The sequence below is a fragment of the Molossus molossus genome, unplaced genomic scaffold (genome assembly GCF_014108415.1).
Source record: "Molossus molossus isolate mMolMol1 unplaced genomic scaffold, mMolMol1.p scaffold_m16_p_13, whole genome shotgun sequence".
NCBI classification, from domain to species: domain Eukaryota; kingdom Metazoa; phylum Chordata; class Mammalia; order Chiroptera; family Molossidae; genus Molossus; species Molossus molossus.
Window position 1 is genome coordinate 88,242,743 of NW_023425348.1, and position 16,024 is coordinate 88,258,766.

The window sequence follows — 16,024 nt, forward strand, 5'->3', positions numbered from 1 at the left end:
AGGTTGCCGGTGAGTGGGTGCAGGACAGGAAGGGAACAGGCCCTCAGGTGACATGAGCCCAAGGCAGCTGCCAGGTCCCCAGCCCACAGCAGAGGGAAACTCCCTAAGCCACACCCCCATCTCCGGCCCCAACAACCTGATGGCCCACAGGTCTGAACTCCTCTTGGAGATCTTGGCAGAATCCAGCTCCAGAATTCATGCAAGTTCAATACTTTATTTCACAATATATCTGGGTTTGTTTTTATATAAAAATAACAGTTCCCTACATTTTTGCTCCAGAAGAACAGGCCGTGCTCACCCTGTGGCTTTAGGTACCATCCCCTTGCGCCCATCCTTTGGGCCCAGAGCTGTGGCCTTACAGCTGCCAAGCAAGGCAGGCAGAGGGCCCGGGGAAGACAGCGAGCCTCGGTGGGCAGCAGGGCCCTGGGCCCAGGTGGGGGTTGTCGAGCCTGCCCGAGTGGCTTGTGGGTGCCGGGGCCCTGGGTGCTGTCTTCACTGTTGGAGGTAGGCTTTCAGCCAGATGTTCCCAGACTTCCTCAGGGACCTGGGAGGCAGGGTGGGGTGGAGAGGTGGATGGAAAATGAGGCTACCCTCTCGTGGACGGGAGCAGAATCAGACAGGGGGAGGCCAAGACCAGACAGGAGCCGGGGGCCTGTCCCTCCTTCCTCCGGCTCTGTCTGTTGCCTCCTTCTGCTGGGCCCTGCAACCCAGAGCTTTGTGAGGCCCGGCCTGTCCCCCAGTAGCCCAGTATAAGGCAGAGGGGCCAGAAATAGCGACGACTCGTTAGGAAGGCCTGTGCTTGGAGGATGAGGCTGGGAAGGGCCGTGACGGGGAAGCAGCCGTCGAGGAGGAAGGGCATCCAGGGAGCGCGAACAGCGGTGGCAGGGCACAGAGGGAGAGGTCTGGCTGGGCACCTGGCCTCCGCTCCCCGGCCAGGTCCCCCCGCCCCAGGCCCTCGCCAGGACAGCTGCGGGCTCCCTCTCGCTGCGCTCTCTCCCCTCAGCCGTGGGCACAGCCAGAGCATCTCCCCAGAATCCAGCTCCCGCGCACCCTCCCCTGCCCGCCCAGCCCGCCCACCTGCCTGGGCTCAGCACTGCTGCTTCCTGGCCCAGATCTTCTCCCCGGAGCCCTCTCCCCTCCTCTCTGCTCACTTGTCGCCTCAACACCAGCCACCTGCCACCAGAGTAAAAAGCCCCTGCCTGGCCCTCCCCGGCCCTCTCCTGCCCCGCCCTTAGGTTTTGTAGTTTTGTTTTGTTTTTATGGCCAAAGCACTTCTCCCCTTCTCTGCTTCTGCTGCTAGGATGTGGGTGCCTGAAGGCAGGGACCCCAGCCTGTTTCCTCACTGGTGTCTCCGGAGCACCCCGGGCAGGGCCTGGGCCAGGGAGGCGGAGTGTGAGCGAACGGGGCGAGGCCACAGGCAGGATGGAGAGCTGATGGGAAAGGCCTCGGATGTCAGCTTAGAGCAGGACGGGCATGGGCTCGGAGAGGGAGCCGCGGGGACCAGAGTGGACAGGGGCCCAGGGGAGCCACCATGAGCCCTTACCCAACGATGTCCACCAGGGCGGTGAGGAAGGGCTTCACCTCGTACGTGAGGCCGTGCTTGGCACACAGCGCCCTGACCAGCGGTGCCACCCTGTGGTAGCTGTGCCTGGGCATCGTGGGGAAGAGGCTAGGGGGAGGAGACCACGTGCTGGCAGCTGAGGTGGAGGTGCCAGAGGGCCCACTGCCCATCACCACCCAGGCCCTGCCCACCACTCCGCCCTGGCCCCCAGGGTTCTGGGGCTCACGTCCTGACCTCCCCGGGGAAAGACTCACTCCCAGCCCTGTGGGCCCCAGGGCCTGCACTCACTGATGCTCGATCTGGAAGTTGAGGTGCCCAGTGAACCAGGTGGTGAGGAGGGAGGGCTCCACGTTGCAGGTGGCTGCCAGCTGTCAGGAGCAGGTGGCGGCACAGGTGAGGGAGGCTGGCACAAAGCCCTGAGCCCGCAGCAGCCCCTGAACCCGGCAGCCCCATCAGGGCCCGTCCCTCTCAGCTGTGACCCCACCCCCACCCTGGAAGTGCCCCTCCGGCCCCCCGCTGCCCACCTGAGAGCTGGTCCAGTCCCGGTGCTTCTCATGGCCGATCTCCTTGGGGATATGGTTCATCTGCGTGACCCACACGAACCAGTGGCTCTCCAGGACCCTGTGGGGAAGGCCCAGGCACTGCCCCGAGTCCAGCTCGCCACTCACACCAGCCCTGGGCCTCAGCTTCCTCGTCTGCACAATGGGATTGCCGCACACCCTCCCCGACTGGTGTCTGAAGCAGCTGAGAGGAGCGGGCTCCAAGCCAGGCTGAGCCCAGGGCAGCCCTCCCCAAGAGGGTGAACATCCACAGGCCGTGTCCCCCAGACCCACTGTCCCCGGGAGCCTGCCACTCTTGTGTCACTTGATTCTTCCACAACCCAGGGAGACAGGCTTGCTGTTCCCATTCTGCAGATGGGGACATGGAGGCTCTGCGGGTGGAGGGCTGAGGCCAGGGTCTCCTGCTGCTGGTGTGTGACCTCCCGCCCCTGCCACTCTGAACTGCCATACCTGACAGCCACGAAGAGGAGCAGCACCCCGGACACACTGTAGAAGGGGATGTACGACAAGAAGAAGCGGGTGTAGAAGCTGGCGGCCCAGAGCAAGTCCTGCAGAGCAGAGGACAGAGGTCTCAAAGCAGTCGGGGAGGAACCGAGGTCACCCACCCCTTCTGCTGGCTGCGCCTCTCTGGGCCAGGGGAAGGGACAGGGTCCTTGCCCTGCCAACTGAGCATGGAAGCGAAGGTGCCGTGGAGGGGCTGAGGTGGGGAACCCTGCCTGGAGACAGATGCCTGGCGGAGTCGGCCCAGCAGATCCCCGCCCCAGGGAGGACACCACACCACGGGACCCTGCCATGCCCTGAGCATGCACTGGCTCTCCCCTGCACACGTGTACCACACTGTTGCATGCACACACGCACACCTGTTTGCATTTGTGGACAGGCGCTGTCCCTGACGCCCCCTCCTGCCACCACAGCTGGGAGCCGGGGGCCGGAGCAGGGCCCACTCACCCTCCACTGCATGCACATCAGCATGTAGGCCAGGTTCTCCACCTCAAAGTTCACCAGGGTGAGCAGCGGTGGGCCAACTGCAAGGAGGGCACGAGAGGGCTCAGGCCCAGGGCCGGGCACCGAGCAGGTTGGGCAGACGCGGCGGGGGAGCGGGGCCCGCAACATCAGTGAGACCCGCTGCTGGGCCCAGCGGCATCACTCACGAGGCCTGGTCCGCGCTCCCCGCTCAGCGCCTGAGCCTCCTCAGGCTGACCCTTGCCTTACCGCCGCCTGCGTGCCCTTCTGCATGTTTCACCCGTTCCCTCTGGCTATACCCCTTGACTCCTCACCCTGTCCACCCCAACAACTGCTCAAACGTTCTAGAGCTCTGGACCATCCTGGTGTGAGGGCAGGAAGGAATTCTGACGGCTCCGGGCAGGGCTGTGACAACCTCTGGCCAGAGGGCACCCCGGGCAGAGGGACTGGTGGGGGCAAAGGCCTGGCAGTGAACAGCTGGCACAGGCTGCAGGCAGGGTGGCAGAGCAGAGGCTGGGAGAGGCTGGCAGGTGCTGGTGCGGCACGGCTGACCAGTGCTCCTTCTCCAAGAAGTTAGACGCTGCACAGCAGGCATGAGGGAGACAGCAGGGGCTTACGCATGTCCCACCCCAGCCATGTCCCACCCTTGGGGGCACAAAGGGACACTCACTCAGGAAGAAGTACAGGTGCTGGTGGTTGTAGGGTAAGTATCTGCGTTTCTTCCTGCCGTACTGTGGAGACAGGCGGTGGCTGGGGGGTGGCTCTCCGGGCCCTCCTCCCAGGCAGGGGCAGGGGCAGGGGCAGGGGCAGGGGCCTGGCTGGGCCACACGGCAAAGGCAGCTCTAGGTTCTAGCTACTGGGCCCATGGTCGCCAGCAGGCTGGGAGGTGGGGAGGGGTACCTCTGGGGTAGGAGCTCAGCTGGAACTAGAGTGAGGGGCTTGGTTGGGGGCTAGAGTGGGGTCAGAGTGAGGAATCCCAGAAGTTATGAGGCCCAGCCTGGGTGTGTCCTCATCTTCCCCACGAACCTCAACAGATGACTCCCCCAAGAGGAAGATGGGCGCCAAGGTCACATCTGGGTCTTTGTGGAAGATGTTGGGCTTGGCGTGGTGCTGAAAATGTCGGAAGTTCCACCAGTGGGCAGAGAAGCCCTGCGGGGGAGGAGCGTCAGGGTGGGGCCGGGCCCTCCGCATGCCACACCTGCACACTGGGGCACCCCTACTCGGCCCTGGTCGCCCCACCCCGCACCCTCACCTTCAGCTGCCCCATCACGAACTGCTGGCCCAGGTGGTTCCACCAGGACTTCCTGAAGACGGACGTGTGGCCCAGGTCGTGCTGCAGGCACCAGGTCTGAGACTGGGGAGAGAGGCAGGCTCAGGGGCCTGGCGCCGCCCCCGCCCCCGGCCCCCGGCCCGCCGAGCACACGCACAGCGAACACTCCACTTCAGGGCCCTGTACCCAGCTGCTTCTTTCTTTTTTTTTTTATCCTCACCCGAGGACATTTTTCCATTTTTTGTTCAGGTAGAGTGGGAGGGAGAGAGAGGAACAGAGAGAGAGAGAAACATCGATGTGAAAGGAACACATCGAGTGGCTGCCACCCACACAACCGACCAGGGCCGGGGACAAACTGCAACCGAGGTACGTGCCCTTAGCGGGAACCGAACCTGGGTCTCTCAGGACCGCAGGCCGACGCTCTAACCGCTGAGCCAAACCGGCCAGGGCCCAGCTGCTTCTTTCAACAACAGTGTCGGGAGGTCTCAGGCTGCACCTCGCGGAGATGTGGGGCAGCACGTTCTGGCTCCCCGCCCTGGGCTCACTCAGGGTTAAGCAAGGAGCTTCCGCAGCTCACTGAAAATGCAGCTTGACCCTCAGAGACACATCTTATGGGTCGCTGGCTAGTTGTTCACTCATTCGTCTGTTCGTGCATTCGTTCAGCAAGCGTCCAGAGCGTCCCGTGTCTGGTGGACGGTCGAGGGCTGCAGGACAGTGCCGAGTCACCTGGGAGATGGCCAGGATGAGGGCGGTGACAGTGCTCGGCACCCAGCCGGGGCCCAGGAAGTAGATGATGAGCCAGGCGAGCACCTCCATGGCCAGGATGTGGCCCAGCACGAGCGCGAAGAAGGTCAGGTTGGCCTCAAACAGCTTCATGTCCTTGGCTGCCTGACGCAGGGCTCGAAAGTCCTCGACCAGCTGGGCCTGCCGTGGTGAGTGGCCAGTCGGGCGAGGGAGCAAAGTCCCAGCTGTCCCCAGAACCCCCCACAGCCACTCCTCCCATACCAGGCCCAAGGGGTGTGGTCAAAGGGGTCAGAGGGGCAAGAGCATCTGGCTTGGGGTGCAACCTGGATTACTGCCTAGAGGCAAAGGCTCCCCTGCAAAAGGTGGGGGGTACGTGAGAAGCAGAAAAAGCCAGAGCGGGCAAAACCCTTAAAGCTCAGGTCCTCAAAATCCTCATTGTAGATTAGGGTGCTGGGCCCAGAGCAGGGGAGGGCTCATCTGGGGACAAGTGGCTCCAGGAGGCACCCCTACAGCTCTGCTTACAATGCCTGCTGAGAAAGGGATGGAATAGCAATGCAGCCTTGGCCCCTGGCCCCTGGCCCCTGGGGGTAATGCAGATGGAGCTGCTATCGGCCATGCCCCCCTACCCATGCCCTCCAGGGATGGCTCAGCCTCCACCAGGGCCCTGCTCACATTCCGGGGTCCGTCCTGGCTGGGCTCCTCTGGGGCCAGCTCTCCGATCAGCAGGGGCTGCAGGAACTTGCGCACAAAGTTGAGGTCCTGGTGGAAGGCGTGGAAGGCATCCTGAGGGAGAGCAGACAGTCAGGTGGGCAGACAGACAGACAGCTGGAGCAGCACCAAGAGGCAGCAGGCAAGGTGGAAGGACTGTTGATGGAAGGGCAGAGCAGACAAGACAGACGGACGGAGTCAGCTGGTTGTTAGGTGGTCACAGAAATAGCAACACGGGGGTCAGCCTGGCCGGTCCTCCCAGGCCCTGGGCACCCCGCCGGCCGGGCCCAGCTGCTTCGACCAGCACAGGGGGCCCTTCTCCAAACCTGGCAGGGCGTAAAAAACCCAGAAGACTCTCGATTCCTTTCATGACAAGATTCAACTTTTGCAAAAAAAAAAAAAAAAAAAAAAGATCTTTGGAAAGCTTTCTTGAAATCACATGCTTTTCTACTGCCTATAAAATAAGGTCCGGGCCACCAGTGTCACATTCACCTGCTGTCACACACAAGCCGAGGGTGAGTGGGGAGGGTGCACTTGAGGGCCACTGGGCCACTGTCAGCTGACGGCCACACAGACTGGTTCTTGGGAGCTTGCAAGGGATATAAACAGTTAAACCCATTTAATGTTAAAAGCAGAAGCAGAAAATATAAGTTATAAATAAATAATCTAACAGCCTCCGTCCCAGCAGGGGCGGCAGTGGGTGCAGGGAAGGTGGAGGGTTTAGAGGAAGAGAGACGAGGCAGACGAAGGGCTGGGGAAGGACAGGAGTGGGGAAGTGGCCCAGCATTTCCGAGGTGCCGAGAACGCTGAGCCTCACTCTTGGGGCCCCCTTAGTCTTCCCGGTGTCGCCTCGGTAACTGGCTCGCTACTGTTCAGTCCTCTGGTTGATTTCCATCCTCGGGCTCTCAGAGGCTGTCCCCGAAGGAGCCGGCCACAGCCCCCCAGCAGGAGAGTGACAGCGTGGTGCCCCCAGGGCCGGGGCAGCTAAGGGAAGTCGCTCTGATGAAGGTGGACTGACCAGCAGGTCTCCACTGTGTTGTCACTGATGAGCCTGCCCTCTGGTGAGGGTTCAAACAGGTGACAGCTGGGCCGGCACTGACTGCCAGGTGTCCACAGTCCTGGGGGGCATCGCCAGGCCCCGCTTAGGCCACACTGCTCCCTTACTGGCCCAGGGCAGCCTGAGACTGGGGGCAGCGAGAGGTTTCTGGAATAACCTAGGCCCTCGGCAAGGGAAGCGGGGCAGACCCCCTCTCTGGGAAGAACACTGATGGAGGGGAGGCTGGCACCCCAGGAAGCGGCCAGCACTGGCAGGGAGCTAGGAGGGAAGGCTGCTTTGGGGGCTCCGCTGACCCCACTCATTGTGACCTCGAGTGCGTCTGTTTTGCCTGGGACCAGACACACCCGGGGGCAAGTCTCAGGGACAAGACTCCAGGGCCATTCTGGCTCTGGACTGCTAAGGTTTTTGTTTTTTTTTTTCTTATTTTTTCAAAGATATGATTTTACTGATTTGAGAGCGAGAGGAAGGGAGAGGAGAGAGAGAGAAAAACATCTGTCTGCTGCCTCCCACACGCCCCGACCGGGGATGGAGCTCACCGCCCTTCAGTGCCCCTGACCACGCTCAACCGCGGCACAGGGCCAGGGCTTCATGTTTTTAAGTGAAACATACACAGAATTTAGCATCTTAACCATGTTTTAATGGTACAGTTCCAGGGCACTACGTGAGGTCACATTGCTATCAACCACCACAGCCACCCATCTCCCCAAACTAAACGCTGTCCCCATTACACACCAACACCCCTCTCCTCCCCTCCCCCAGCCCACGGCACCCAGTTCTGCTTTCTGTCCCTGTGAATGAGGCTATTCTAGGGGCCTGACAGAACAGAAACTACACAGTATTTGTATTTCTGTGACAGACTTGTCACTTAGCCTGACGTCTTCATGGTTCATGTGTGGTAGCTCATGTCAGAATTTCCTTTTTTTTGTTATCCTCACCCGAGGACATTTTTCCATTTTTGTTCAGATAAAGCAGGAGAGAGAGGAAGAGAGAGAGAGAAACATTGATGTGAAAGGGACACATCAAGCGGCTGCCTCCCGCACAACCCCAACCAGGGCTGGGGACAGACTGCAACTGAGGTACGTGCCCTTAGTGGGAACCGAACCCGGGTCTCTCTGGACTGCAGGTCGACGCTCCAACCGCTGAGCCAAACCGACCAGGCGAATTCCCTTCCTTCCTAAGGCTACAGGAGCGCTGGCTGATTCATCTCCTCGAACGCCCCGGTAGCACAGAGCCCGCACACACAGGGGCCATCAGTCAAGGGCTTGGGGTCCACCCTGTGCCTCCACACCCACGGCCACGCGCAGTCGGAGCCCACGGGAGCGTGCAGCCAGACACGCCCTCGTGTGCACGGGCCACGCGCACACACAGCAGAACACGCGCGCTGTGGCTGCGACCTCAGGACTTCTTGCCTTCCGGCCCTTTCTCTCTCCCATCCTGTGTCTGTTCCGGGGCCACCCCAGGGCCCAGCTGACTCCTAGGTGCTCCAGGGCCAGGTCCCTGCGCCAAGGCGCTTGAGGAGCAGGTGGGCTTCCCTGACTCCTTCCCCTTGGTCTTGACTCACCTGGGCCAGACCTGGGGATGCACTGAGGGAGAGGTCAGGGCCACCAGCCCAGGGACCGGCAGCCAGGTCTGTCCCTTGGAGTAACAAGGGAGCTGTGACTGCTCGGGGCCCCTAGCCAGGGCTCGGGCTGGGAGGGGCCCTCTGACCTGTGCAGCCATGCTCTTGGCACCAGCAAGGTGGGTGGGTCCCTGGCCTCAGACCAAATCCTGATGCCCCAGCAAACAGCTGTTTCTGGAACACTGGCTGAGGCCATGTGACCTAGTCCTCTCCGGCCCTCTGCTAAAGGACCCAGGGGCCTGGCAAAAGACTCCGAGAGATTAAGCCACTTACGCAGCTCCATTTGATGGAGGTTGGACCAGAACCCAGTCTGAATGTGTAAGTGTTCTGTGGCCATTTGGCAGTAGCCCCGGAGTGGCCACTCCTGGGCCAGAGGGGAGGAAGGGGACCTCCTAGGTTGGGGGGTGTTGGGGGGTGCTCCCTGGCTGCTCTGAGACTGGGCTGTGGGGAACAGGAGGGTGGTCCTGGAATTTCCTGGCCACAATGACTAAGTTTCAGGGACTGTCACCCACCCCCTTCCAGGGACGTGCATGCGAACCCCGTGACCCTCCCCCATATAACACGTTGAAGGTGGCACTCAAGACCACTTGGAACAAAATTGGGAGTAGCTGCTGGAATAAAAATTGTGCCCCTAAACATGACTGCTGGCAGAGACGGGCTCTGCTCGCAGCGGTGTCCTCGGAGCAGGGCTGGAGGGTGGGTGTAGGTGGACAGGAGCCAACCCTCCACAGCCCACCAGGCAGGGGTGTGTCTTACTGACGGGGGTACAGAGGCTCGGTGTGGTGGGAACCCCAGGTCAGCTCCTGCAGGGGCAGAGCTGGGGTCGAAACGCAGGGCCGCCTTCTGTGATGCCCACGCCTCCCAGGAGAGCCACCACCCAGTCCTGCTGAGGTCCCTGGAAACCTGGGAGTGGCTCCTGCCCTGCCCCCAGCCCTGAGCTCCAAGCAGCAGCTGGTTAAGGGGTGGCAGGGGGGGTGGTGCTGGAGCCAGCCTGCCTGGGCTGGAATTTGAGCCGCCACTTATGAGCTGAGCCATGGAGCCTCAAGGATCACCCCCCTCCATTCTGTATTTTCTCGCCAGTAAGTCAGGAACCACAAATGTCCCTCCTGTGGGCCTGTGGGGGATAAGTCAGTGCAGGTGGAGCTCTTAGAAGGGGCCCGGCGTCCAGCGAGCATGCCACAGCCAGCTGACCTGAGCCCCGCCAGCCTGGCCTGCCTCCTCCAATCCACTCGACTCAGTGCCCTAGAGGGTGGGCCCGTGTACCCTGCATGGTCAAGTCCCAGCCAACTTCCGGCTGAGGAATGAGAGGACTCATCCCTCCGCTCCAGAGATACAGTGGGGGCAGGAGAACATTTCTGGCCACTCTCCAAAGATTCTGGAACGTTCCAGATCAGAAAGGGAGCGCAGCAGGGCTGCTGGGGAAGTCTGGGTCTGCTCCTCGAGCCTTTGCGGAGGAGGTGGCAGTGGGCTGTGAAGATGGGGGTGCGGGGACATACCTCCAGGGACACCGCAGGAATCCTCTCCTCCCTCCCCTCCCAGGAGGAAATCAGGGCAGGAACTCCTGCCTGGCACTCAGACGCTCCTCCCCGCCCTCTCCCTGGCACTCCTCACAGATGACCAACACACGAGCACTACCAGCGTCCCCATTTCGCAGATGCGGAGACCGAGGCACAAGAAGCTGAAGGGAACTTGGCATATCCAACTCCCGCCCATGCAGAGAGCCCGGCTCAAGGACAGGTGCCCCCAGAAGCCGCCCGTCCCCCCAGCACTGCTGGTGTCCCTGGTGACAAGCTGGCACACATGTCAGGGCCTCCTCGACCCAGCACCCTTGGCCTCACAGGTGTCACTGACCCAGCGGCGGCCCCACAGCGGCCAGGCTCTCTGGCTCTTGGTCCTCTCTCCACCACTAGGCTCTGGCCCCTCTCAGCTGTCCCATGAGAAGCCCATGGCAGCTGGGACCCTTGGGAAGAAACAAGGAGGGCTGCCAGCACCCCACCTCTGCACACTGTGTTCCTGCCCAGTGCCAGGCAATCCGGCCCCCGCCCGGAGAGGTCACACATGGTGCAGCAGGCCTTGCAGGGCACCCAGTGTGGGGGATGGAAGCAGAGTGTGAGCTCTGGGGCCAGGTCCTCCGAGTCCATGGCCAGTCCCCTCTGCACCCCACCCTCTCTCCAGAGCCTCAGGATCTGTCCTGCCTCTCCCCAACTTCCACCCAGACACACCCCATCCTCCAAGCCCAAGGAGGAAGGCCCTGCTGGTCAAGGGCCCCCAGAAGGTCTTCTTACATCACCCACATTCAGCCTAGGTCTCGTCATCTGCAAAATGGGCTAACATTCGTCCTTGCCCCAGAAGGTTGTTGTCTGCAGGCCACAAAGAGCTACATCCCGGTGGCTCCCCTGGCGTCCTGCACCCGCAGCACCTCTTGCCCTCGGCCTGGCCACGTCTGCCCTTTGGGATGCATCACCTCTTCCCTTAGCCCCTGCACTTCTCCTGGGAGGCGCTGCCGCCCCCTCCCCGTTCGGGATCATTTAAAATCTCTATCAGCCCTGGCCAATTTGGCTCAGCAGTTAGAGCATCGGCCCACGGACCAGAGTCCTGGGTTCGGATCCCGCTAAGGGCACGTACCTTGGTTGCACTTTGTCCCCGGCCCCAGTTGGGGTCGTGTGGGTGGTGACCAGTCGATGTGTCTCTCTCACATCCATGTTTCTCTCTCTCTCTTCCCTCCCACTCTATCTGAAGATAAATGCAAAAATGTCCTCGGATGAGGATAAAAAAAATAAATAAAATATGTATCAGATTCCTCTGGCTCCCCTGCTGTGCCCTGCAAGGGCCCCTTAGAATAAAACCAAAGTCCTGCTTCCAAGAACACAGAAGCCCAGCTGGAGCAGCCCCTGGTCCCCTGGACCTACCCACCTGTCCCTCTCCCCACTGCGACTCCAGCCATGCAGATGGCCTGGATGTTCCTTGAACGCACGGAGCAGGTCCCACCCCAGGTCCTGTGCTCTGGCTGGTCCGCCTGCCAAGGGACTCCCTCCTTCAGAGGTGCACTCACAGCTGCATCTTCAGAGGTGAGACAGACTCTGGCCCTTAGGATATGCTCACTGTGATCTACTGATGGGTATAATTCAACACTTGAAGAATGAATGAACGGGATAAACAGCTAAGTTGCAGCGTAGCATGTGGTGAAGAGCATGGGCTGTGGGTTCAAACCCCAGACCTATCTTTTAATGTCAAGTCCCTCTGCCTCTCTGCGCCCGTTCCCTCACCTGTAAAGTGGGAATGATGACAGTACCTGCCTCACAGAGGTGTGCTGAGGCTTGACAGAGAGAGTGTCTGTATATCTTACTCCAGAGCCACAGCGGGTGCTCGGCGCCAGGCCCTGGGACACTTCTGACCGTGGAGTATTGTGAGTTCCTGGGACAGGACACAACCTCTTTTGCAATAGCCAGGCCTTGCCTCTCCCCCGTTGGCTCCACTTGCCTCACACTGCCTATGACTCTTAGACAAACCTGGCCCGGGGCCCAGAGCATTTTCCCTAGGGTGCCCGCTTTGTGTCCCAGGATGGCCACGGGCTGACTTAATGGCACAGGAACTCTGGGAATTTCCTGGCAGGAAGGCTTCTGTTGCCTGGACATGAGAACAGCTGGTGGACGGCCAGGGAGCACTGCCCTGGCAAGACAGCTACCCCACCCCCACCTGTGCTCCAGAACCTGAGACGGAGTGCCTGGGGTCTGGACTTGACCACACAGGGCACTGGGCTGGTCCAGTCCCGGGTCTGCCTGGTGGGCCCATAATGGACAAAGACGGGCGGTCACCCAACCTCAGCCCCCTCATAAACCCTTGCCTTGAACAGGCCAGGTGTTTCTGGAAACTCCAGCCAAGTGTTTGGGGCTTTGAGGAAGCTAAGAGATGGTTTAACGTGACTCTTCCCTGTCACAGACATAGGCAGAACCAGACGAGGTCACCCAGCAAAGGGGTGGCTATGCCACGGCTGTCCCCATACACTGTACAGTTTGCAGGGCATACCCACACCCATCAGTCAGCAACATAAGACTGACCAGGAACAATGACATGGCAGCCCTGCAGCCACAGAGCTGAGAAGGTACAGTCCCACCCTCAGCTGGCTTGTTGTCTGGCCCAGCTCTTCCCATTTTACCGATAAGGAAACTGAGGTTCAGAGGAATGACAGGCCTGGTTCAGGATCCCTTAGGGCCTCCAATGGTGGAGCCATGACCCAGCCTCAGGGAACAGATTGTTTTTTTGGAATCAAGAAACAGACTTCAGTGGTCATGAGTCAATAAGAAAACCGTCAGATGGAGGTCTCAGAGTCAAGAGCTAACTGAATGATGGGGTTCCCACATGGCAGGGTTCCCAGGACAGCAAGGAGGAAAATGCAGTTGATAAGTGCTCTTCATTGTCTTCTTCTCTCCTGCCTCCACCCTGTCCTACAGATCAGAGGCTGAAAAAGGACAGAGCTGGCAACCATCGGATCCTTGAGGGGTGGCCAGGGCTCAGCCAGGCTGCGGGGGAGAGGCTGCGGTGCCTTGTACCCCCATATCCTGACAGAAGTGCACACATGAATAACCACACACAGACACATGCAGTGTTTGCACACAAACAAGCCTGTACGTGGTCACACTTATTGGCCATGGTTAGCTGCACCTCCGTGGCCACCACCCGGCCTCTCACACCTAAAGACAAGGCTTTCTGTCAGTTTCTAGAGTTTCAGGAGGCTTCTGCCCCTAACCCCTCAGCTTCCTAAGGCAGAAGTGGGGAGGAAAAACCTCTTTCCTCTAAAACAGCCATTTTCAACCAGTGTGCTGCAAGAATTTTTAAAACATGCAATACCTGACTATTTAGGCAGGGGCACCGACCTCTTTGCCCTTAGACTGTCAAATAAAAAAGTGACAACAGCCGCCCAGTGTGAATGAATCAAAATTATACCTCTTTTTTTTTTTTATCCTCACCCGAGGACATTTTTCCATTTTTTGTTCAGATAGAGTGGGAGGGAGAGAGAGAAACAGAGAGAGAGAGAGAGAGAAGCATCGACATGAAAGGGACACATCGAGTGGCTGCCACCCGCACGACCAACCAGGGCCAGGGACAAACTGCAACCGAGGTACGTGCCCTTAGCGGGAACGAACCCAGGTCTCTCTGGACCAACACTCTAACCACTGAGCCAAACCAGCCAGGGCTATACCTCTTTTTATGTGTGAAATGGGCAAAACATATCTTTTTTGGTGTGTCACAGAATTCTAGTAACTAGTGTGTGTGTACTGCCGTGAGATGAGAAAGGTTGAAAATCAACGCTCTGAAAGAGTTCTGCGAAAACTGCTCAACCCGGGGCAGAAGGCGGTGAGCAGAGAGCAGGTGACCTGGCAACAGGGACACTGATCTTTTTGGGTTAGGACACAATCTCTTTCGCTGCCTAAAGTTTTGACGGTTAGCAATTCATCCCCTAGAGTCGTGAAGACCTTCCAAGTATCCAGTGTGGCCCACCTAGCATTTTGGAAGGTCAAGAACAGAACATCATGGTCCCAACTCCTATCCCCCTCCCACTCCCATGGAGACTTCCGGAATGGGGTTGATGAGGAGTCCCAGTTGGCTGCTCGGCCACTGGGCTCCAGCCAGATGCTCTCCCTGAACCAGGCCATACCCCTCCTTGGCCAAGGCATGTCTAGATAAGGGCTGGGAAAGGAAGCTGGGGTCCCCAGGAGCCAGCCTGTTCCTGGGGTGACTGTGCTTCCCAAGGAGGCCCACCCAGCCTGGCTGGCAAAGTTCTCCCACAGGCAGCTGCCAGCCCAGGAGAGGTGAGTCACTGACTCCCACTGACATTTGCAGCAGCTCTTGGGCAAGCCACATACCTCTGGGCCCAGCCTAACATTTGCTGCCCAGCCCCCGGCCTCTGATGGCACATCCTTGTCCCTGGGGCCTCAGCCCTACCCCTGGCACCCGGCGTGAGTAACCTGGTCTGCGGGAACCCAGAACTGAAAGGAGGAACCTCAGAGCAGCAGGAGGGCCCTCTTCTAGGGCGGGCTCTTTGGGCCACGACACACCCACCTCTGAGAGCCCCTTCGTCCAGCCCAGCCCCGTCCATGGCCCAATGTGCGGTGCTCTGTGCGGGGACGAGGCCCCCTTACCCCACATCAGGCCCTTGCTCATCTCTCCCAACTCAGGGTCCGCGGCCAGGAGGTCAAAGGTCAGCCGGGGCAGGAAGCCGAGGCCCCCGCAGGCAAAGCGGGGCACAATGCCCGGGATCAGGCTCCACCCCACCGCCGGCGGTTTCCTTACCGTGGCGTCCTCAGCGCCGTGGTGGCCGATGAGGCGGCTGCCTCCCGGGTGCCGCTGCGCCCAGCGGCTGATGTCGTAGACGCGGCGCTCGATGACCAGCCACTTGTCGCCCGGCAGGTTGTGCGGGCGGATCTGTTCCCAGCGAAAGGCGGGCAGCGGCGCCCCCAGCTGCGCGGGGCCCTCGCGCGGCCCCGGTCCCCCGCCGGGCTCCCCGACGCCGCCCATGGCTCGCGCAGAAGTCCTCGGGCACGAGGACCTCCCCGGGGTTCCTGCGAGACACCGAGGGGAGCGCGGGGGCCTTCCCGGGGCGCCGTCCGCCGCTGCCGCTGCCGCGCGGCTCCGCCCCGCCGCCGCAGCCACCTCCGAGCGTGCGCCGCCCGGCTCGCCCTCCGCGCCCCGCTTCCCCCCTTATAACCCACCGCGGCTCGCCCGCCGCCGCCCGCGCCAATCCCAGCGCAGCGCCCCGGCCCCCATTGGCCGCCGGGGTGGACCGGCCGGCGCGCCTGCCCCACCCCCGGCCCGCGGCCACCACGCCCGGCCCTCCCCGGCCGTGTCCGCTCGTGGGTACCGGGCTCGGCGGGGCGGCGGCTACACCCACGGCCGGAGTCCGCCGCGCCCTGGGGGCCCTCGTCCGCGCCGGCGGGCCTGCGACAACGGCCCGCGGGTGACAGGCTTCCTGCCACGCGTCCTGGGACATTAAACCCTGAGCGCACAGAGGTGAGGACACCACCTGGGGTGACCGGAAGCCGCGTTCAAACAATGGACCCCCAACGTCTGCGCGAAGAGGCCGCCCTCGGGTGGAGGGACTGGCCCCCGCCCTGCGGGGCGTCTCTGCCGGCCGGGGGTCTTCCTGCTGCTGTGACTGTAGGTTGAGGGTGTCGAGGAGTGGGCCACCGGCGTCAAAGGGATAGTGGGGCGCTGCCCTTCACCTGGGGCTCCGCTGGGTGGCTTGTTTGGTACACGCCCCCGACCCCATTTTTTACTTAAACAAACTCAAGTTCTTTTGGGAGTGTAGGTTTTCTCCAAATGACTTACTTTGTATTTCTCTGAGATAGAGATCACTGTTCCTAAAAGTTAAGGGTTCACACCCAAAGCCCCTGAAATCAGGCTAAGTTATGTCTCAGGGCAGTGGTATCAAACTTGCTTGCGCTTTGGAATTACCAGAGCGCTTGCTAATGTCAAGGCTGGAGGGCCACCGAGCAGTTCTTACAAGTTCCCAGGTGCTGCTGTGCTGCTTCAGGAATACACCTTG

The 16,024-nt window shown here is 60.8% G+C and overlaps 1 protein-coding gene across 1 annotated transcript; it reads right to left on the minus strand.

The window, feature by feature from the left end:
- Positions 1–203: 203 nt before the first annotated feature.
- FADS3 (fatty acid desaturase 3) lies at positions 204–15,150 on the minus strand. The gene is made up of 12 exons (XM_036258370.1): positions 14,773–15,150; positions 5,771–5,881; positions 5,081–5,278; positions 4,337–4,438; positions 4,111–4,233; positions 3,755–3,815; positions 3,070–3,146; positions 2,572–2,669; positions 2,086–2,182; positions 1,850–1,929; positions 1,544–1,669; positions 204–544 (listed from the first exon to the last, which is right to left on the minus strand). The coding sequence occupies exons 1-12, from the start codon at positions 14,995–14,997 to the stop codon at positions 493–495; spliced, it is 1,350 nt and encodes a 449-aa protein (XP_036114263.1). The 5' UTR covers positions 14,998–15,150; the 3' UTR covers positions 204–492.
- Positions 15,151–16,024: the final 874 nt, after the last annotated feature.

Coding starts and splice junctions, on each gene's coding strand:
- FADS3 (XM_036258370.1), bottom strand. CDS start 14,997: ATGGGCGGCGTCGGGGAGCCCGGCGGGGGACCGGGGCCGCGCGAGGGC. Junction 5,279..5,770: donor GCCAGGACGGACCCCGGAAT/GTGAGCAGGGCC, acceptor TCACCACGGCAG/GCCCAGCTGGTCGAGGACTT. Junction 1,670..1,849: donor AACTTCCAGATCGAGCATCA/GTGAGTGCAGGC, acceptor TCCTCCCCCTAG/CCTCTTCCCCACGATGCCCA.